At 53.7% G+C, this 20,315-nt stretch overlaps 7 protein-coding genes across 7 annotated transcripts; 5 read left to right on the top strand and 2 right to left on the bottom strand.

Annotated features, from left to right (window-relative positions):
• Nucleotides 1–194: 194 nt before the first annotated feature.
• On the top strand, nucleotides 195–537 carry B0T26DRAFT_745039 (uncharacterized protein; the record flags this gene model as incomplete). Its single annotated transcript, XM_060444496.1, has 2 exons — nucleotides 195–256; nucleotides 327–537. 2 exons carry the CDS (start codon nucleotides 195–197, stop codon nucleotides 535–537), a joined length of 273 nt encoding a protein of 90 aa, XP_060301814.1.
• Nucleotides 538–1,819: 1,282 nt separating this feature from the next.
• On the top strand, nucleotides 1,820–2,702 carry B0T26DRAFT_745040 (uncharacterized protein; the record flags this gene model as incomplete). The annotated part of the gene is made up of 3 exons (XM_060444497.1): nucleotides 1,820–2,269; nucleotides 2,311–2,481; nucleotides 2,637–2,702. 3 exons carry the CDS (start codon nucleotides 1,820–1,822, stop codon nucleotides 2,700–2,702), a joined length of 687 nt encoding a protein of 228 aa, XP_060301815.1.
• Nucleotides 2,703–3,091: 389 nt separating this feature from the next.
• On the bottom strand, nucleotides 3,092–4,182 carry B0T26DRAFT_745041 (uncharacterized protein; the record flags this gene model as incomplete). Its single annotated transcript, XM_060444498.1, has 2 exons — nucleotides 3,092–3,603; nucleotides 3,675–4,182. 2 exons carry the CDS (start codon nucleotides 4,180–4,182, stop codon nucleotides 3,092–3,094), a joined length of 1,020 nt encoding a protein of 339 aa, XP_060301816.1.
• Nucleotides 4,183–5,356: 1,174 nt separating this feature from the next.
• B0T26DRAFT_669402 (uncharacterized protein) lies at nucleotides 5,357–6,703 on the top strand (the record flags this gene model as incomplete). Its single annotated transcript, XM_060439044.1, has 3 exons — nucleotides 5,357–6,169; nucleotides 6,227–6,611; nucleotides 6,675–6,703. The coding sequence occupies 3 exons, from the start codon at nucleotides 5,357–5,359 to the stop codon at nucleotides 6,701–6,703; spliced, it is 1,227 nt and encodes a 408-aa protein (XP_060301817.1).
• A 1,834-nt stretch (nucleotides 6,704–8,537) lies between these two features.
• Nucleotides 8,538–9,361, top strand: B0T26DRAFT_758231 (uncharacterized protein). The gene is made up of 2 exons (XM_060446359.1): nucleotides 8,538–8,890; nucleotides 8,957–9,361. The coding sequence occupies exons 1-2, from the start codon at nucleotides 8,664–8,666 to the stop codon at nucleotides 9,021–9,023; spliced, it is 294 nt and encodes a 97-aa protein (XP_060301818.1). The 5' UTR covers nucleotides 8,538–8,663; the 3' UTR covers nucleotides 9,024–9,361.
• A 1,997-nt stretch (nucleotides 9,362–11,358) lies between these two features.
• On the bottom strand, nucleotides 11,359–15,438 carry B0T26DRAFT_682391 (uncharacterized protein). The gene is made up of 8 exons (XM_060440739.1): nucleotides 14,943–15,438; nucleotides 14,852–14,875; nucleotides 14,585–14,777; nucleotides 14,125–14,505; nucleotides 13,458–14,066; nucleotides 13,293–13,398; nucleotides 12,980–13,243; nucleotides 11,359–12,925 (listed from the first exon to the last, which is right to left on the bottom strand). Exons 1-8 carry the CDS (start codon nucleotides 15,249–15,251, stop codon nucleotides 11,632–11,634), a joined length of 3,180 nt encoding a protein of 1,059 aa, XP_060301819.1. The 5' UTR covers nucleotides 15,252–15,438; the 3' UTR covers nucleotides 11,359–11,631.
• A 239-nt stretch (nucleotides 15,439–15,677) lies between these two features.
• On the top strand, nucleotides 15,678–19,330 carry B0T26DRAFT_682392 (SNF2 family N-terminal domain-containing protein). The gene is made up of 9 exons (XM_060440740.1): nucleotides 15,678–16,192; nucleotides 16,269–16,894; nucleotides 16,970–17,295; nucleotides 17,351–17,384; nucleotides 17,437–17,615; nucleotides 17,670–18,558; nucleotides 18,617–18,802; nucleotides 18,861–19,014; nucleotides 19,067–19,330. The coding sequence occupies exons 1-9, from the start codon at nucleotides 15,794–15,796 to the stop codon at nucleotides 19,211–19,213; spliced, it is 2,940 nt and encodes a 979-aa protein (XP_060301820.1). The 5' UTR covers nucleotides 15,678–15,793; the 3' UTR covers nucleotides 19,214–19,330.
• The last annotated feature ends 985 nt before the right edge of the window (nucleotides 19,331–20,315 follow it).

The following is a 20,315-nucleotide window of genomic DNA, read 5'->3' on the forward strand; positions in this document are numbered from 1 at the left end:
CGGCAGACTCCATCTCTGCTGTCTGTCTCATTCATGCCCATTGCTCAACACCGATTACCGACACACTTGAGCAAATCCGACCACAATAAACAACGACAACGACAACAACAACCACAACAACAACGACAACAACAACAACAACAACCACAACAACAACGACAACAACAACAACCACAACCACAAACATCGCTTTGATGTGCGTGGCCACCATCACTGCCGACCCAATCCCGTTCGTGACTGGCTTTGGAGTGCAGTGGTAGGTGCAAACCAAATGCCAAGCTGGGCCACCTCAATGGGAGGATGGAGCTGACGCTGACGCAACAAAGCACCGGCGCCGGCACAGCCGAGCTGCAGGGCCGGCCGCGGACGCGGACGCTGGTCCCGGCGTCCGTGACAACGGCGGACGGCCACTCGGCCTTTGACGTGCTCGTCGTGGCAGCCGACCACTCGGCGTGCCAGGACATGCAAAACGTCCTGCAGGAGTTTGTGGCCGACCTGGAGACACAGAGCGGGCTGACGCCGGCCCAGGAGGCGTGATTAGCAGAGGATGGATGGGCCCTGAAAGCCCGAGCAGTCAAAAGAATGGCCGAGAACAGCAGGGCGAGTCTTGGTAGGCGGCGGCTGGCGAAATTGCACGTACGTTGGGAGTGTCACACGTCGTCGCCCAGGCCGACGGAGACACAGCACATGGAACAGGCTTCCGGAGAATTGAGGCATGGCCATAAACGAAGAGGACCCTGTTTGCTGAGCATGGCGTGATGATTGGGCGCAGCAAGGGCGTCACATGTTTCGCCTTGTTTATTTTGTCTTTAGCCTGTATCGCCGCCACTTCTGCAAATGCTTGGCGTCCCCGGATTCCTGCCGTCCTGCACCAGAACCCCCCGACCCCTATTCTCCATTTCCGGGTTTTGGCCCAGACTCCAGACTGTGCAAGCCGTGTCGGTCGCTCACGTGTTCTACGTGTTTGTTCTACGAGACATGCTGGAAAGCACTTGCCCCTGAGGCAGGGACGTTGCGCCTGTGAATCCCGTAGAGAGGAGGAGGTTAAGGCTTCGGAGGCGAGAGCGGGAGAGAAGCGGCGTACCTACTTACTATAAACGTTCCCAACATCGAGCGGAGGAGCTCCCTACCTGCTCTGGTAACCTTGCATGCTGTAAAGACATCCCCAACCGCCGCTTGGCATGCTTGCAACGTGTGAGCTTCCCTGCTAGTCCAGACCGAGGCCCGAAATCCTGCAGCTGGGGCTGCACCCAGGCAATCTCAGATCCCAAAATAGATCCTCAGCACAATTTAAGGTAAGCATGCATATATATATATATTGCCCCCAGGCCCCAGACGCAGTGTCGCCGGCGAATCGGGACCTTTAATATCGCGCTTCATCAAACTGCGAAGCCGCCGCTAGCTAGTCGTGTCAGCTCTATTCGCCTCAAGCACGCCATGCTCTTGAGCCGCCCACCGGACTATCACAGGACTGGGCCTGTCGCTAGGCGAGAAGCAGGCTTTTGCACCTCGTGACGTAGCACCACGCAGCATACTGGGATCGAGGGCCGCTGAAAGGTGTCATTGCAATTGAACGAGTAGAGTGGGCAATATCGGACTTGCTCCGTTAGAGTAAAGTAAACAAAAATAGCAACGTGTCGTGTCGTGCTTTGTCCTGGCCGTACTCAAGCGTCTCCTGATTTCTAGGAGATCTTTCAAATAAGAGGGAATTCAAAAGTGTATAAAGAGCCGTGTTGCCGTCAATCTAGGCCATTATTCACCTGCCATCTCATCACCATATCGTTCAGAGCATTTCATTCACCAACAGAAACAATAGAAAATGTACCTCCCCACACTCTCCCTCGCCCTCGCCCTCGCCGCCGGGCTCGCCGTGGCGCTGCCGACGCTGCAGGACCTGGGCCCCAACTACCTGGCCGGCGGCCCGTCGGGCCACGACGTGGAGATCGTGGGCCTGGCGTTCGCGGGGTCGGGGTGCCCGGCGGGTTCCGTGTCGGGCCAGCTGTCGACGGACCTGACGACCATCACGCTGCTGTACGCCAGCTTCGTGGCGCAGGCCGGCAAGGACATCCCCGCCAGCAACTACCGCAAGAACTGCCAGCTCAACGTCAAGCTGCGCTACCCGTCCGGCTGGCAGTTCTCCGTCTTCAAGGCCGACTACCGCGGCTACGCCCAGATCCCCAAGGGCGACACCGGGACCTGCAAGGCCACGTACTATTTCTCGGGCGACTCCAAGCAGGCACGTCTTCCTCGTCACTTGTCGTCCCTCTGTGTGCGCGCGTGTAATTCGCTAACTCGAGAGCGACGAACCAGGTCTCCAGCACGCTGACCATCAAGGGCCCGTACGACGACAACTACCTCAAGACGGACCAGTTCGGCATCGAGAGCACCGTGTGGTCGCCGTGCGGCGTCGAGGGCCTGATCAACATCAACTCCGAGGTCCGGCTGACGCCCCAGGACGCCGTCAAGCCGGCCCTGCTGACGGTAAATTCTCCCGTGTCCTTTGAGCTGATGTGGCAGGCCTGTTCTGCTGGGCACGAGGCGTGATGCCGCCCGTTGCCCAAGTTTGCCATTTGTAAATTCTTTTCTTTTTTGGGGAGGCTTGTTTGAATTTTCTATTAACGGCTTTTTTGTCACAGGTGGACTCGACCGATCTCAAATTCACGCAGGTCCACTACCTGCAGTGGCAGACTTGCAAGAAGTAAGCTGGAGACTAAAAGAGGAGCCGGTTGCGATGGGAAAATGGAACAGGGTTAAGAGGAACTCTCAGGTATTGGGTCGCTGGAAGTGCGGCAGGGACGTGTTGCAGTGTTTGCCTGTTGCAGTGTTTGCCCATGTTCATTACAATGTGAAAAACAAACAAATAAAATTCTCAGCCTCTCAACTTCACGTGTTTTCCCCAACTGGTAGCCTATCTTGACCGAATGATAAAATGTTGGTATCTAAATAATAAAAGGTTGGTATCTAGATTCATGACAACCAATGATACTGTGCCGGAGTAGATTAAAGCTGCTTGACAACTCGCACCCAACAATCTTCAGGAAACCACACTCGCCCTCCAGCCCAGCCATATTAATCACGCCCGTCGCCCAGCCTATACAATCTCAATACTCACCTCAGCCGCGCCGACAGCCAGGGTATCGCTCCTCGCCACAATGAGCTTGACGGTGCCCTTGCCGACCTTGCGGGCGAGGAACGTGTACGCGCCAGCGGAGGAGCCGTTGGTAGCGGGCACGACTATGCGGGCGGCGGCGTTGCTGGTCGACGTGACGACGGGCTCGACGGGCTTGAAAGAGTGGGCGCCGTTGGGGTCGGCCAGCGCGACGGTGAACTCCTTGCCGCGCGGGCCCTTGTACGCCGCCGCCTTGACCGCCGTGTTAGGCTTGAGCTGCGCCGCGGGCGCTACCGCGAACTTGGCCAGGTGGGCGTCGATGGCGGCTGCGAGCGGGAGCAGGATGTTGTCCAGTATCGGGTTGGGTGCTGGGGCCGGCGGCGCTGGCGTCGATCCCGCAGGCTTCGTGCCTGGGGTTCCCGGGGTGACTGGTGGCTTGGGCGGCGAGGCCGGCTTGGCAGGCTCGTTTATCGGCGGAAGCGGTGTTCCCGATGCTGTTGGATCGAGTAATGCGTCAGTAAATAACTGTTTATCGGGTGGGCGGGTGCGTGAGAAGATAGCCTACGCTTTGGCACATAATGGTCGGTCGCATTGACCTTGACAAAGAGGCAGTCGCGGACCCAGAAGACGCTGCCGTCGGTCTGGAGAGACACTTGGCCGAGGGGCTTGGCCGTCTTTTTGGTGAAGACGGCGACGTCGCCGTCGAACATGGCGAGGTAGTATTTCAACACGTCCTGGGCGTCGGCGGCCTGGGTCTGGTGAGAAATCTCGACATCGATGGGGCCCGAGGCGGCACCGGCGATGGAATACCTGACGGCGAAGTAGGTGGAGCGCGCGGACACGCTGACCGTCGTAACGGCTGGCTTTGGGGCAACAATGCCCGTCGCCAGAGTGGCAATCGAGGCAGGATCCAGCGGTGCGTTGCTCTTGGTGGTGCTGGCAAGATTTCCGGTCACGGCGGCCGTGAAGGCTGCGCTCGCAGCCTTTGGCAACGAAAAGGGAGCGGGAGAGGAAGGGCCGGCGAGGCTGGGGGAGGCCTCAGGGACAGGCGAAGTCGATTTGGGACCAGCCATGTTGGGACTTGAGAATTGGGAATGGGAAGTCCTGTCAGGGGAAGGCTGTAGAAGTTCTGTCAGGGAAAGGTTGTAGAAGTTCTGTCAGGAAAAGGCTGTAGAAGTTCTGTCAGGAAAAGGCTGCAGAAGTTTTGTCAGGAAAAGGCCGTAGAAGTTCTGTCAGGAAAGGCCGTAGCAGATGAGGTAGAGGAGAGAGATGGAGTGTACGGGCAGACGAATACTGATACAGGGTAGGGCGGGAAATGCAAGACTGCGGGACTTATACTTTGCCGGCTATTCAAAACAAAGAAAAGGGAGCGAGTCTCGTGGCATCATGGAGGAGCGCGGCGGACGCGATTGCTAACCAGGTGCGAGGCAGCGGCCGATGTCGTTGCGCAGTGATGAGAAGCATCATCAAGGCAGAAACCGGCCTGACGGCGGAGGGCAGAAACCGGCCTGACGGCGGAGCGAAACTATCGAAAAATGCATGCCGGATTTCCGATATGGCTTTGGAGTAGGTAGCTGATAAGACAAGCTAGTATGATTGAGGTCAGTCCGCCAGCCACAAAAACGGGCGTGGTTCCGGGTCGGCCCTTTTCCTTGCCACGCAGCCAGTCGTGGCGCCAATCGTCATGCACATTGCTTCAGCCCTACGACCGTTTCTAGTTGTAGTGTTCCAAAATGCGGGAAACTAACCGGCTTACTCCACTTTGGATGGCCGGTGGCGTCGAACGGTCAAGCTGAGGGAAACGCAGCGGCGATGCCGACGGCCGCAGCGCCGGTGATGGCGATGCCGACCATGTCACAATATTGGCCAAGCCTGACACAGCTGATAGCCTGGTCTGACACAGCTGATAGCCTGGTTTGACACAGCTGATAGCCTGGTGATGGGTGGGTAATGTCAAGTTGGCGTAGGCAAAATTGGAAGATGGGGGGTATCTCGGACAAGTCGTCGTGAGCAATGTCTGCGTAACTACTGCGAAGGCAATTAAGCAAGAGATAAATAAAAGGGAGTATAACAAGGCGCTATATGCCTTCGCTAACTCCTCCCACTTTGCCCTCACCTTCGCTTTGCCCTCACCTTGGCCCTCGCCCGCAAATTCCAACCTAACTTGTTTAATTCGGTTTTGTTTCCGTCGTCCTGCTTGTTCTCCCCATAAGCCCCCTTCTTACCTCGTCGAGACTTGTCGACGCCATGGCCGCCTACACCATCACCAGCATCAGCAGGGTGACCAACGACGACCTGAACACCGACATCAGAGTGGGCTTTGGTGATGCAAATGCCCCTGGCGGCGGCATGCGGATGACGGTGCGGAACGACCACATCTACAGCGCCGCAGACCCCGGCCATCCTGCGGCCTTTATGTACGCTGCCAACCGCATCCCCCTCGTTGTCTCTGGCAGCCACGTGTTTCCTGCCGGCGCTGCCGCCTACCGCCTGAGGGGCACGGGGCCCAATAACTTCACCATCACCACGCAGCCCTTCAACGTCACTGGAGTTGCCGGAACCGACGTCAACTTCGACGCCTCTGTCTTCTCCAACGCGGGCGGCGCTCCCGGCTCCCCCTTCAAGGTGGTCGGCAACTGGACGTGGAGCATTCTGAACGGCATCACGGGCGCCGTCGTTGCCACCAGCGCTGCCACGCCGCTGGAGCTCTACTTCTTCTTTGGCGACCACTGCCTCCCCTACATCTATGCCCAGACGCACTTCCTGGAGCTGATCCGCCTGTCCGTGCCGACCTACGACATAGTCGCGGGCCAGGCCTGGGCCGCCCTCGAGTCCAACATCGTCTGGAACGCCGTGGTCAACCTCTGGAACCACGGCGGCGCGGCCCTGCATTACGACTCGCGATTCCGCAAGGGCGGCGTCACGGAGCACCTGCGCCAAAACAACTTCAACCTGGGCAGCATCATGACACGGTCCGTGGCCACGTGCAACTGCTTCGACCTGGCCGCCCTCGCCAAGCTGACGCTCCTATCGCTTGGCCGCAACGCCAACGGCGAACCGGTCAGTTGCATACGGAAAGCCCTCCCACCTTCTCACCACTGACCCTCGCTCTTCTAGATGATTGCCGGAGCCGCGCTGCAGGTCGACCGGCCGTGGGGCTACATCTTCCCGGGCCCGCTGTTCGGGTGGGCGAACACGGCCGCGCACAACTGCAACAGCCCGTTCTGGCAAGAGCGCCTAGGCGGGCCGGGCTACGACACGCAGCCGCTCATGCCCCAGAACGACGCCAACCGCACCGCGTTCGACTGCCACTGCTACGCCGTCTACGACGACCACACCAACGTGAAGCGCGTCGTCGACATCTGCCACGCCACCCTCACCGGCCCGCCCGTCGCCGCCCCCGGCCCCTTCAACCTCGCCGGCGGCCTGATCGACGTCCCCAACTTCAGGGCCGCCGGCATCGACGTCGGCGCCAATGCCTTCGGCGCCCCCGTCGCGTCGGGTAATTATGTTGTCCTTCCGCAAGTCTGTTTGAGACGAGGCTGACTGTGCTCGCTGCTTCCAGAACAAGTTGTGAACTGGGTCGACTTGTGAGCAAGACACCCGTTGCCGTCGCCAAGAAGACAAGACAGAGTAGCTTCGGGTCTTCAATCAAGTTTCGGCCCTTGAGGTGTGTAAGTTGGTCGGATCAATGGGCTTCGATGCTTCAAGGCGATATGAGCTTCGATGCTTGAAGGTAATATAAGAAACTCATCTAGGCCATCATGACATTAACCAGTGAGCCGAGGCCACTGGGTTATTCGTCCACTAGCGGGGCGGTCTATTCCACGTCGGTGGACAGACCTTTGTGAAGATTGAACCTTGGGTACCTCGTAGTTTAGATAACCGTTTGTTTTCGGAAGAAAAATGAGTTTTGAACTAGTTCTAGACCTAGGCCTCGGCTACTCACCTGGATGCATTTTCTTTTGGGTGTTACTGTTTGATGTGGACGTTGATATTTGATGTGGACGATTGATTTGATGTAGACGACTGATTTGATGTAGACGACTGATTTGATGTAGACGACTGATTTGATGTAGACGACTGATTTGATGTAGACGACTGATTCGATGTAGACGACTGATTTGATGTAGACGACTGATTTGATGTAGACGACTGATTTGATGTAGACGACTGATTTGATGTAGACGACTGATTTGATTTAGACGACTGATTTGATTTAGACGACTGATTTGATGTGGACGATTGATTTGATGTGGACGATTGATATTTGACGTGGACGATTGATATTTGATGTGATCATTGGGTAATTGTTGTAATTATTCTTTTGTTCTCGACGTTGTCTAAACGAGGTTAAATTTTTAAAAACGAAGAAAGGAGAAATTGAAAAGCGAGTGCCCGGGGCCGGGGACATAGCAAGCCCAGGAGTCAATTTTCGGAGTAACTATTAATTAGAAGCGGAACAGTGGTGGCTCTCTTTTGCAAGCGTGGAGAGGCACTTTGAAAATCCTGGACAGTATGAAAAATGGAGCAGTGATGCGCGGAAATAAACGGTAAATACACTTGGTAGCTCCGCTGGTCATTAGCGGGTTGTATTATCCCGTATTGGTGGTTTCTCTTTTTTTTTGTTAATTACCATTTGAGCTTATTTCCTTTCGCCCACTGGTGTATCCAAAGGTTGCCCGACTCGAACTCTTCAGGTCCAGGACTTCGATATGCACCTAGATAATTGCTTACCTACACAACCCAATTCGCCCAGAATCAATAAGGCCAAGTTGGTGGCTGTGCGACAAGTCCTGCGAATCAAACGCGGCGCGTTCTCCCTTGTGGGCGCAGTCAAGCCACCAGACACCCATTTCAGCTCAGCTGAAGGTCGGCCACCATCAGGCTGGCCCTTGGCAGCTTGATAAAAACCCCGCAAGTTCCGGCATGCAGCCCAGTCCTCGGGCACTCGACATATCTCCTCACATCTCCATCGTCGGCACAATGCGCTTCATTCTTCTCGTGGCGACAGCGCTGCTCCTGGCCGCGTCGAGGGCCGCCCAAGACAGCAGTACCGCCGAGGTGCAGGCCGCCGTCGCAGCAAACCGCGATAACGCTACCGCTCTAAACGACATCAAGGCCCCGGCGTGGGTCGCGTCGCCCGAGATCCGCGGGACCCTGAGCAGTGTGTGGTCCTGCCTAGTAACCCTCGTCGCCTGCGCCTACACTGCCGTCCACCCAGCTTGAGACATTGCTCGACACCAGAACACAAGCCATTTTCTTGTCCAAGGCCAAGTGGGTTGCTGTTACAATCTTTCCGCCTGAGGCGGTGCTCTATATCGCTTCTACCCAGTTCCTGGAGGCCCACAACTTATAGGAGTAGATAAGGGCCATCCTCCGGGAGCGCGGTAATCGCGAGGGCGATTCAGACGAGGGCGTATACACGCTCGAACTTTGCTATTTCGCCGTCATGGGTGGCTTCTAGGTGTCCATTGAAGACGTCTACCCTGGCCCGGATTCCATCGAGTGGAATCTAGAGGTTCCAAAGAGGGTCGCGCTTTCTACACACGGCATGCTCCTGCTTGTCGAGCGGGGCCATTTTATCACCATATCAAAGCAGGATATTGAGGACAGAAGCAAGGCCAATCTTCTTCAAGAGGTGCTCGTCATTACCCAAGTAGGCTGGATGGCCGTGCAGTGCGCCGTTCGGGAGGCTAGGGGTCTTCCCATTTCCCTTCTTGAATTGCACACGCTAGTTCATGCCGTGTGCGCCATTATCATGTACGCATTTTGGTTCAAGTCACCTAATTACTAACCTGTGCCTTGTTTTGCTTTTACTCGATCGAGCTGATCTCGTTGGGTTAGAAGCCCGTGGATGTCCGAGACCTCAGGATCGTTAACACGAAGGCGTTCGAAAACGAGACGGCTCTAATGGTCCAAGAACAATTCTGTGCCGGCGCCGAGAACGCGAACGCTGTCATATACCCTCCTGCTCCAGCCGAGAGCCACAACCGCCCGGGTGGAGAGCCGCTGGCAAAGAAATAAGTCCGTGGTAACGGAGAGTCTCGCGCCCAGCTTGAGACATTGCTCGACACAGACAGGCGGGTAGTGCCATTGGTCGGGCTGAGCAAGGCAAGCCTATCACCACCATCAAACGGGGCCCGGCCCTAGCTTGCGGATGGGATTATGGGGATTCACAGATAAGCAGGACATATCAGAGTGGTTGTCACCGCACATTCAACTAGATGAAGCAAGGCTGCATTAAGGTCGCTGTATTCCGAATCGAAAGGTAAGGAAAAGAAAAAGGAATAGAAACTCTAAATTCTGTGCGGGGCTTGAAGAAGTAGGGTTGGTCTGTGGGTCACGTGTTGGGGCGCCGCACAGGCCACTCAGTTTTGTACCCGACCCCGCACCCCAATTGGGATTCTTTACCAGGACCCCTCAGCCAGTTGTCCTGGCACTTGCTAGCTAGGCTGCCTTGGCACTTGCTGTGACAGTGGTCTTAAAATCCACTCCAACACCTCGACCCCAGAAGACGTAACTTGTGCGGCCAGAGTCGCCGAGATTATCAAGACAATTGATCCGGGTCCCGTCTCCGAGCCACAACCACGTACTTCTAAGCCCTACGACTACGACAAAAATTTCAGATTCCCTGGCGAGCGGCTGACAAAAAAAGAACTCATTACTTTAAGGTACATCCCTGGAGGCCAGATTTACATATAAATCTAGGTATCTCTATGTAGTGGCTGTTGCCACTCTGTCATGCGACCTTCGCCCTCTAACACATCTTGCATCTGCCTTACCATGGAATCTACGTACTCATTGATTTTCGCTTGACTCAGTCGCCTCCATCCTTCAACTGCCAGGCCCATAATATTCGCATTAATTCGAAGATTGGCACGGATATGCTGCTTTACAGCCCTCCAGCAACTCTCAATTGGCGATAAATCTGGAGAGCCAGGGGTATTGAAGTAATGCTTCAATCCGTAGTCTTGCTTCCACTGCTTTACGATATTCCCACGCTTCGAATTTCCACCTCCATACCCTGAATCTCCGTCTTCTTCCAGCACGAAAGCATCGCCACGGAGAAGTCGAGGACTAATAACCTTCTCGAAAATATCATTATAATAGGCCTATAAGCTTATCTTTCTATTAGTATTTAGTAGGACTTCGTAAAAATATATCTCGGACTTGAAATTCCGTCCGACGGCCGCCCAGACGTAATATCTTCGGATTTCGGTTCCCACCGCTGATTCAGGCTCATAGTAGTGAATATAATCTAGATAATAACGCTTCCCTGGCTTCCTAATAACCCGAATCTTTCCTTCGGAAACGAGTCCAAAATAGCATTTATCTAACTACCGGATATCGTGCCAGTACTCTGGACGAGGACGATATTAAAGCGCGAGCTTAGCGGCTTGGATACGGCAGTTGGTACTTAATGAGATATAAATCCTTTTTCGTAAGCGATATATTTTCGGTATTTCAAGGTCCCCATCGCTCGCTCAATCGTCCTTACGGATGCGTGGATACCGGTTATTAGGCCTAGATCTTACTAAGTTAAGATGCGCGCCTGGAAGCCATACTGCCAGATGACTTCCTCCATTCGATATAGGTCCTCGGCCAAGATGATATACTTCCGGCCCCGTATTTCGTGATCTGGATGCCTCCGGCCCTTGTTATTGCGTAGGATCTCCCAGCCCTGGGTTTTACTGCGGATGCCAAACTCTTTGAAAAGATCACTGTGGAAGTACTGGCTGTGGTGGGGGTCGAGGAATGCAGCTGTTCCAATGAGGTGCGCCTTCACTGGCGTTGGGTAATGCGGTGCCATGATGGCAGTGATGGTGGTGATGGACTGGCGGTGTGGTGCCAACAGTGGTGGTGTAAGTCGAATGCCATCGAATGTTGTAAAATTGGTAGTGTCTGATAGTGTAAAGCCACCCCCACAGACCAATCCATCTTTGCAGTTCGTGTTATTTTGCCAACCGCTTGCCTGGCTTGAATTACCGGAGGGGTTAAGGAGACCTCTCATATCTCTGCCGACAAGAGCTCCTTCTCGAAAACCGAAGGTTTTCTTTTTGGCCTTCTTGAATTCGCTTTCAATTATATGTGGATGAACACATTGAACTTCTTCCCCTGCGTTTTACTTCCTGCGTTATACGGCGGCATACATCTGATTGCATTGCGATACGAGTTTCCAACTTCCATCGAGGCGCACCTTTGGGCCATATCATTCTACGTCATCATGACGGCCTTCGTATGCTTATGGTGTGTACTCATTCCTTGTAGCGATTTGATTGCATAGACGAACATTCTCTATAAATATATGGTTACTGTGACAGTGGTGAGTGTTGGCTTAATGTTAGGAGCCGCTATATTCACTGCTGCTCGTTTTTTTATTGTCATCGAGTCTTAGTGCACGCAGTAGTGCCTTTTTCTTGTTGTTTTGACCCCCCCGGCTACGGAATCCTGTACCTGTACTCGGTAGGGCCCGCCAGCGGCTTGCCTTACTGTTGTGGTGCCTTTGTAGCCAGTTTACGTTAAGCTCCCTCCACCTCTCCATCCTCTCGCCCTTCAACCCCCAATACAGCCGGACTCGGAAACAAGGACGAAACTGGAACTCCCTGAAACGGCCTAAAGCGCTCCGGATCAAGCAAGAAGTGGCACTTCAGCAACTCCGCAACATCCAGCTCCTTCCCACCTGCACCTCTCATGCCATCCGCCTTCGCCTCCTCCGCGGCCAAAGGCTGAAGACATTTCTTTCCGGCCTTGTTGCGATAATGCTCCGTCAGCTTGTCCTGCCGAGCGAAATTCCTGCCACAGCCCCAGGTCTTGCCATCCTTGAGTTCGCCTGAGCAGACGTATTTCTTCTCTCCCGAATGCAGCCCCTGGTGGCGCTTCCGGTCGTGCGCCCGGACGAACCCCTGGCCGCAAACATCGCACGAGTAGGGCTTTTCACGCTGATGTGTCTGCGCGTGGATCTTGAGGTTGTGGTTGCGGGTGAACGTCTTTGAACAGAGCTCGCAGGCGAAATTGGAGGGCGCTTTGGCGGCGTTGGATGCGATGGTTGGCGGCTCTGGGAATTCGAGATCGCCTGTCAAGTCGACGCCATGGTCCTCCAGTAGATGCTTTTTCAGGGCTTTTTTTGTTGGATAGCCCATCGTAGCGGCGAAGCATGTCGGTTCGATGCAGATGAATGGTCGCTCGTGGCGTGCCGTGTGGTCGTCGCGTTGCTGTGCGTTCGGGAACCCCTGGTGGAAGTACACGCAGTTGGGTCGTTCGCATTTGAACCAGTTGGGCCCGTAGGCGTCTTGCAGTGCTGTCCGTTGCTCACTAGGAAGGGCCGTTATTGCAAAGGTCTCGAGTGTTTGCCGGATCAACTTCCCGAGTGTGGACAAGTCAAGGGGCTCGTGTTCTAAAGGCCCCTGGCCGTATATGCTGAGCTGTTTCTTAGCAGCTGCGAAAGCCAAGCACAGTTTGTCGTAGAATTTATGCTTCTTGAATAGGGAGAGAGTCTCCTGGACTGTTTTAGTGACGATGATGTCTGATAAATCCTCAGAATGCGTCCAATGGCAGTCCAGAAACACGTCCAGCTCTTCGGCTAATTTCTCGACCGAGTTCTCGCAGTCCTTGTGGCGACAGGTGTCTTGAAGATGGAGTGACCAACTTGTCATGGAGTAGTCAAGAAACCCATAATACCCGGCAATGAGAAGGGCCTTCATACGATCTGGAGATGCGTCGTGTCGTATCCCTGGCAGATTGAGATACGAAACAGAAAGAATAAAGAGCTCCAGCTGGATATCTGTCTCGGCAAGTTTGTGCTTGAGAAGGTACCTAGTGCTTGTCAGCGACGTGTTTTGGATGTCGCGGGCGGTGTCATCTCCTTACTCCTTCGCAGTTGGGTGAATGAACTCCAACGTTTGATCCTGCCTGATCGTGGCCAACGGTCCGCAAAGTTCCCATAGTCTCGCCCCGAGCAGCATTTGGTTCTCCTGGCGGATAGTCTGGCCCTCAATATCAATCGACACCGCACCGCGAAGCTCGTACCACTTCAGGGGCCGCTTTGCACACGCCAGCCAGCCAAGAATGGACAGACACTCGGATGGCCGTACGTCTGTGGACGAGAGGAGACGGTCTACTATTCTCGCGTAACTTGGTATGGTTAGTGATCATCAGCCCTAAAGGTATCGGACTAACTTACGCCTCGTCGAGGCCCTTTGGAATGGACTTGAGCTCCCGAACCAGATCCGGCACCAGTGCACACGAGAGCAAATTGGCGAATGCTAGCTCGGCATAGAGGAACATCCCTGCCGACATCGCTGTCAGTGCCATGGCCGTTGAAGAATAATGTTCCCAGAAAACTTGCCTTGGGCCTTTGCTGTGACAACTTTTACTACATCTACACCTGTCGAATCCAAGGATCCAAATCTTGCCTCGAGGGTTTTCTTCTTCGCAACCGAGTATCTTTCTATGTCCCGTCGATTGTCGTCCGGGGTTATCCTAATGGTCGGGATATCGGAGAGATCCTTTCTCGCAACCCCGTCGTCCTGGCTCACAAAGACGCACCGGATTGCGTCCGTCTCGGTCGGCGGCAAAGACTCAATAATCCCTCGGAATACCTGTACGATCTCCTTCCTATCCCGTCTGCTGCACGAGTCGAGGCCGTCGATCACGATGTATGTGTTCTTGCAGCATCCCAAGACGGCCTCGAGCAAAGACCTCGCCAAGTCTCCCGAGGAAAGAACCACCTCCCCGCTCAGAGATCTTTGTTCGTATATATGGGGGAGAAGGTGGGTGTTCTGTGTCATTAGCTGCGCTAAAATTCCTCTTGCCACGGCGAGGAACGTGTTCGACTCGGTTTCCCCCTGGTGACAGAAGAAATAAGCGACTGACGGGTCCGAGCTGCAAGGATCCGTTGCCCCCAAGAGCAAATTCTGCGTCTCTTCAATGATCAAAGAGGCAAGAACTGATTTTCCTAGTGATACGACAACGAGTCAGCATCTCCATCGGACTGTTGAGATCTTTTCACCTACCGGCCCCAAGGATTCCCGTGATCCACAAGAGGGGGTTGGTGCAGTATTGAGGACTAATCCAGCCGTCGAATTTTGGCGTTTTTAGAAGCCAGTCTCCGGAATCAGGGCAGATCGATCTTGCCTTTCGGTGTCGCCCTAGAATCTCCCGTGTGGGATACGGAGAAAGCCACCGTACGACCTCGTCACGCCGACGATCTGTCTCCACCCGCCTTCTTGCTTCAAATTCGAGCCGCAACTCCTGCCGAATTTTGCCGCTATTTTCTATCTCCATTGCGCCTACGCCTTCTGCCAGAAGACGCTTGTGTCGCGCCATGTTCTCCTTGATCGCTTTTATTTTGAACCCGAATCCTCTCCAGGCGGACTGAAACAGCTGTTTCCACACTGGCGGGTGTGAGCAAAGTAGCCAAACCTGACGAGTTTACGGGACCAAACATGTCAGCTGAGTAAAAGTCCGGCATACCTCTATGTCTGAAATAACGGAGCGCTTCCCTATGGAAATCGAGGATGTCCTGATACACCCACACTAGGACGGTCTTCAGATCTGGGCGTGATTCGATGAGTGGCTGGTAAGCTTCCAGGAGCGGTAATTCTTCCCAAATGGCCTGATAAGCGTCCATGAGAGAGTCCAACGCCTCGGTGTACGAGGATGCGGTCTTCGAAACTGGTTAGCTGGTACCCCTATGAGGTACGAGCGACAGGCCGGACTTCAGGCAGGTTAGCTACTTACGATCAGCAAGAATTTCATCGGCCCCTAAGACTTCATTGTCAGTTTCTCCGCCGAATGAAGCGGCGAGAGATGCCGAGTCACTCTGACTCACCCACAAGTAAGCAACAATGTCCGAGGCGTTGACGAAGACTTCAACAACCTTCCCGTACTGCTCCATGGTTTGGAGGAATGGCTCAAGTCGCTTCATGTATCTGAGCCGCCGTTTTGATTCTTGATCCTTTTGAATCCTCCCGATGGCTGATCTGAGCTGGTGAAGACGCGTGCCCTCGAAAGACTGCAATTCCTCGGCGCTGAGATTGGAGTTCTTCTTGAAGTCCTCGAGAGCGAGATGAAAAGCGCAGCTGCAGAATCCTGTACCCGCGGCACCACAAGCCGCAAACTTGGAAGCCATGATTGGCATGGGACATCTAGTAATTGCCTGCTTAGGCTCTTCACTCTCGACGGTGCGCGCGACGGTGGGACGGTGATGATCGAGTGCATTCGTTGTCAAAATCGGTTTCTGTCAATCGCCGTCTAGCTGGTCGTGGGAAAACAGGAACTCCTCGTTCGTTTCTAGAATGCCCAATTGACCACCAGGCTGCGAGGCAGATCCGCTCAAGTTCCTGGTTCGGCGGAAATCGATGCCAAGAGCACCGCCCCATGCTTACTCAACCATCCAATCCATGCTCACTCAACCCATCCAATCCAGGGGAGGGTTCGCACCTGCGCCTCATGCAGGTCGCCATGTATGTACTGTACCACACGCCGCATACCAGCCCGATCAAGCCAACCTATTGAATCCTGTCCCACCTTGGCTGTTTTCCCACTTTTTCGACACCGCCTCCCTCCTCAAAGTAGGGGTCTTGAAGGGTCGGCCCATCACGCACCCGTACCGTGCGCCTGACCCTGCCCTAGGACCTTCACTTTAGCACTTTACCTACTATCGATTTCTCAAGCGCCAGAATGGACAGCGGATGGCCCGATCGGCCGGCGAAGCGCCCGAGATCTGGACAGTTACCCGCTAACGACCTTGATCAAAATGCTACTCACTTGTCCGACCTTCCAAGAGGTCACAGCTCCCCACCACAAGGGGAATACCACGGAGCTTCTGATGGCCCAGGACTTCTATACCGCTCGGAGTATGCGCTGTATCCGCCGCTGATTGAGTCAACAAATAACCTCAGCACCGCGAACTCAGACGACAGGGCGTCGTGGAAAAACAACTGGGCCGAGGATGAAACTTCGGTTGCAAGCTCCGAGTCTTCTAGCAGCAGTGTGCAAGAACGCTCATTGGAGATGGAAGATTGCTCATCTAGCTCAGACTCGGGGGGTGACTCTGAAGAATCTGTTTGTTTTGGAATGGTAGGTGACCTCCAAAAAAATATCGAATACTGTTAACTATACTGTTCGGTATCGTTATGCTGACGATGCCGCACAGTTATGTGACATCCCTGCGAAATTTTACCGATCCCGCGGCCACAATGTCGCCCACGAAATTCGTGAGGTACTGGACTGCGATGACGATCCTGTACCATTGAGTCTTGCGTGTGCTGAAAGCTACTGCATGATCAACACCGAACTGGGACAGTCGATCGGAGTGCTCAACAAGAAGGCCAGCGACGCTTTCACCGAGCTCTTGGCTCTCGGTCCTCTCACCCTCCACGGAAGTTCCAAGCACTCGATTCTTCAGGCTGGACTAGTGGAGTTAGAGAAGGGAGCCCCATCGCCTTGCTTCGAGATGAATATCACCATCCTGGGTCCAGCTGAGATCTCCGAGAATGTGGCCCGAGTGCTTTCTACGCACCGGCTTTATCTACAGCATCCTGATGTCATATCTGACTTCTGCCGCTATGCCAACCCGCAATATCTTGATATGCCCGATTGGCTGGAAGACGAGGCGTGTGATGGGCATGCTAAAGATCTTGCCGGCGATATGGATGCTAGAGACTCGAAGAACCCATCACGGCATCCGAGAGACTTGTTGGCCCTATTTGACGCTCTCTCCGGAATTAAAGACCTTAGACCAGCGACTGCAGACCCATGCATAACGACGCAGCTCAAGGAGTAAGAAAGTCAAACTTGAAAGCGGGCATAATGGACCCTGAAGTGAGAAGAGTTCCACTGATGATGTGAGGGCAGATACCAGCAACACGCCTTGGACTTTATTTTGGGCAGAGAGTTCGGAGACGACACCAAGTATGTTAGCCTCTGGGAAGCTACCCGACCCCATAATGGGGGCTTAGTGTATCGCCACGCCATCACAGGATCCAAAAGGCCTACTCCAGAGGATATTCGCGGTGGAATACTAGCCGATGAAATGGGGCTGGGAAAGACCTTAACCATGATCTCGGCAATCACAACGACGTTGAGGAAAGCAAAAGAGCTAACCAAGCCCTTGCAAGAAGCCGGCGACCCTGGCGCTCTGTTCAAGTCATATTCGACGCTCGTCATCGTCCCTTCTGCATGTAGGTCTGCCGAATAAACGTGAGAGACAACCCGGAGCTGACTGCTTGCTTCCAGTGCTCATTGATGGGTGGGTCAATGAAATTGAGAGGTAATGCACCCTTAGCCGCTGATAGATTCCGCTGACATCAGAGCTTGGTCAGACATACGCAGCCCGGGTCAATAACATACTCCAAACATCACGGCCCGCAGAGGCGACTTGACATCAACGAACCTCTCCCCGACGTAGTCCTATCCACATATGGCACAGTTTGCGCGGAGCTTGGTCGCAGCCATGGCAGCATTCGCCAGATCCACTGGTACAGGATCGTTCTGGACGAAGGTTTGGCGTCCGTCCACCTCTGCAAGTGGGAGTTGACTGACAACCCCTATCTAGCTCATGTTGTGCGAAATTGGTCAACAAAGCAATTTCAAGCCATGAGCAGCATATCGTCGCACATCAGATGGTGTATGACCGGCACTCCAGTGCAAAATAGCCTCGACGATCTCGGAGCCTTGGTACGATTCTTACGCGTACCCATGATCGGCGAAGTCTCCAGTTTCCGCAAATATGTCTCAGGCAAGAACAAGAACAAGAACAAGAACAAGCTGGCAAACCTACAAATCAACGACTACACTAATTTGAAGCGGCTTATCCGGGCAATATGCCTACGGCGAAACACAGACGTGCTGAACCTCCCGGGAGTTGAGTTTTGTACGCGCCATCTGGTGTTCAGCGAGGACGAACGAAACGAATACAATGCCCTCGACTTTGCTTACCGGCAAGCCGTTCACCGAGCCGCCTTGGGCAGTGGCTCGAAAGGACAAAATAGCGGAAGCATTCTGGGCGCAGTCCTCAACATGCGGCTCTTTTGCAATCAAGGCTTGAATCTCGGTCAATATCCCGGGGGTTTTCCAACAGACTCTGATGAGATTTTGAGTCTCATGCAACAAAAGGGAGCGAGTTGTTGTGCCTATTGCGGGTGCGACCTTACTATGGTCACAGGTTCCGAGCCCGCCGAAAAGGCTCGCTTGACGGCTTGCCATATGCTCGTCTGCGGTGATATGGACTGCGCGCAGAGGTTCCGGGATGCGCTTCGAGCCGGAGGCGATCATGGCTTCCCCGTCTGCCCCTTTTGTAAAAACAAACATCGGGATGACAATCTCCTGGATTTGGCGGATGAGAATAACGCAAATAGCGCAGAGAAGCTCGTGCAGTCAGCGTACTCGTCAAAGCTCAAAGTACTACTTGAGAACGTGCAAAACAAGCCAACTGAGGAGAAGAGGTACCTTGCTGCAATCGCGTTGGGGGAATTCGTGGACGAGACTGACCACTGCGCACAGTATCATATTCTCATTCTGGAAGAGGACACTCGACACGGTGGGGAAAATGCTTACCGAGAACGGAATCTCGTATTGCCAAGTTAACGGCAGCTTGAGTAAGAGCCAAAGAGTTGCAGCTCTTGAAGAATTTCGAAGCAGCCCCAGAACAACGCTGCTTCTCATCACTCTTGGCACCGGATCCACAGGGTCAGTGAGGGACCTATTTACTACCTATCAATGTCATGCTGATGTTTTTTTCGCAAAGGCTGAACGACTTAAACGTTGCGAACTCGGTACACATCCTCGAACCCCAGTGGAATCCCTCGATAGAGAGGCAAGCGATCGGTCGAATATCAAGACTTGGACAGGAAAAAGCCGTGACTGTCTTCCGTTACATTGTAGATGAGAGCATCGAAGAAGTAAGTTGTGTACTTTACATGATGCGAGGGACTCTGACTCACAAAACCGCAGGAAATCGAAGACCGACAGGGCACGAAGTTGCAACTGGCCATGGGCGGAGGGTTATATGATGAAGGGTCGAATGATAAGGTGAAGCGGAGGGTTCATCGGCAGCAACAGATAGCGGCGCTGAAAAGGGTTGAGCCGGTCAAGAAGTGATTAATAAGGTGGTAGGATCTTCAAGATAAACACTAGCTCGAACCTTTATCGTGCCTTAGGTAGGTAGGTAATAAAAATTAGTGGGAAAGATGCACGCCTGCATTGGGTTGGACCGGTACCTACAAGTTTTTTTTTCTGTCGGCCTGTGGCCAACAGGAAGGGGGGAGACCACAGTTACTGCCTGGGCATCGCCGATGCCAGCCCTTCCCCTCCAGAAAGTGGTCCAAAAATGAGCGCCCAACAATAGATGATTGCTATCTGGGGACCGACGTCAAGGTGCGATTCGGCAACATTTCTCCAAATGCGACACAACTTCAACATGTAACCAAAAGCGGATCTAAGCAAATGCAGTCTGTACCTTTCGACAGATGTATAAATGGTTAAAGAGAGACTGATATTTCCTTGAAACCTTTCAGCTACTTATTACTTATTGCATGAGCGTGGCCTCAAGCTGGCAATCATTTAGGAGTGTCTACTCAGGGTCAGGGTTAGCCAGACTTGTTGTGTCACATACAACACGCATTAATCAAGGGCAAAAAAGTGCTTGTATTCGGAAGGAAAAGAAAGGTAGGCATAGCCTAGATACCGTAGTTATGCGGCATTCGGCTGACACAGCCTAGGCTGTAAGTGGTCTAGCATGTGCGCCACCTGCGCCCACTTGTGGCTCAGATGCGGCTCCTTCTTGTGGCTCAGATGCGGCTCCTTCCGACGTGTTGCGGCTCTGCATGAGTGTTCGTCAGCTGCGATTTGCGGGGAGCTGCATGCCTAACCGGAGGCCCTCAGCCTTGTGCGGGCTGAGCCGGAACAGATCATTCGCGCCCCATCCACTAATAGTGGTGGTGGCTGTGCTGTTAAGGTTTTGCGGGCAAAATTTGTGGCTGTCTAACTGAAGGCCATTTCCAGTTAACTTCGAACTAGGCAGCAAAGAGGGTCTGTGCACGCTGTCGTGCAATATCAGACGGCAGACCTCTGCACCTATTGAGGGACAAATAATGCGGTAAGTGTGAGGCAAAAGCCTTTAAAATGATATTTCAGCCGTTTTATTCCATCTTCCGAGTTTTTTAAGCGAAACCACAATCTTTAGCTGCGTGGCTGGTGGTAT

This window comes from Lasiosphaeria miniovina (genome assembly GCF_030549165.1).
Source record: "Lasiosphaeria miniovina strain SMH2392-1A chromosome Unknown B0T26scaffold_1, whole genome shotgun sequence".
NCBI classification, from domain to species: Eukaryota; Fungi; Ascomycota; class Sordariomycetes; order Sordariales; family Lasiosphaeriaceae; genus Lasiosphaeria; species Lasiosphaeria miniovina.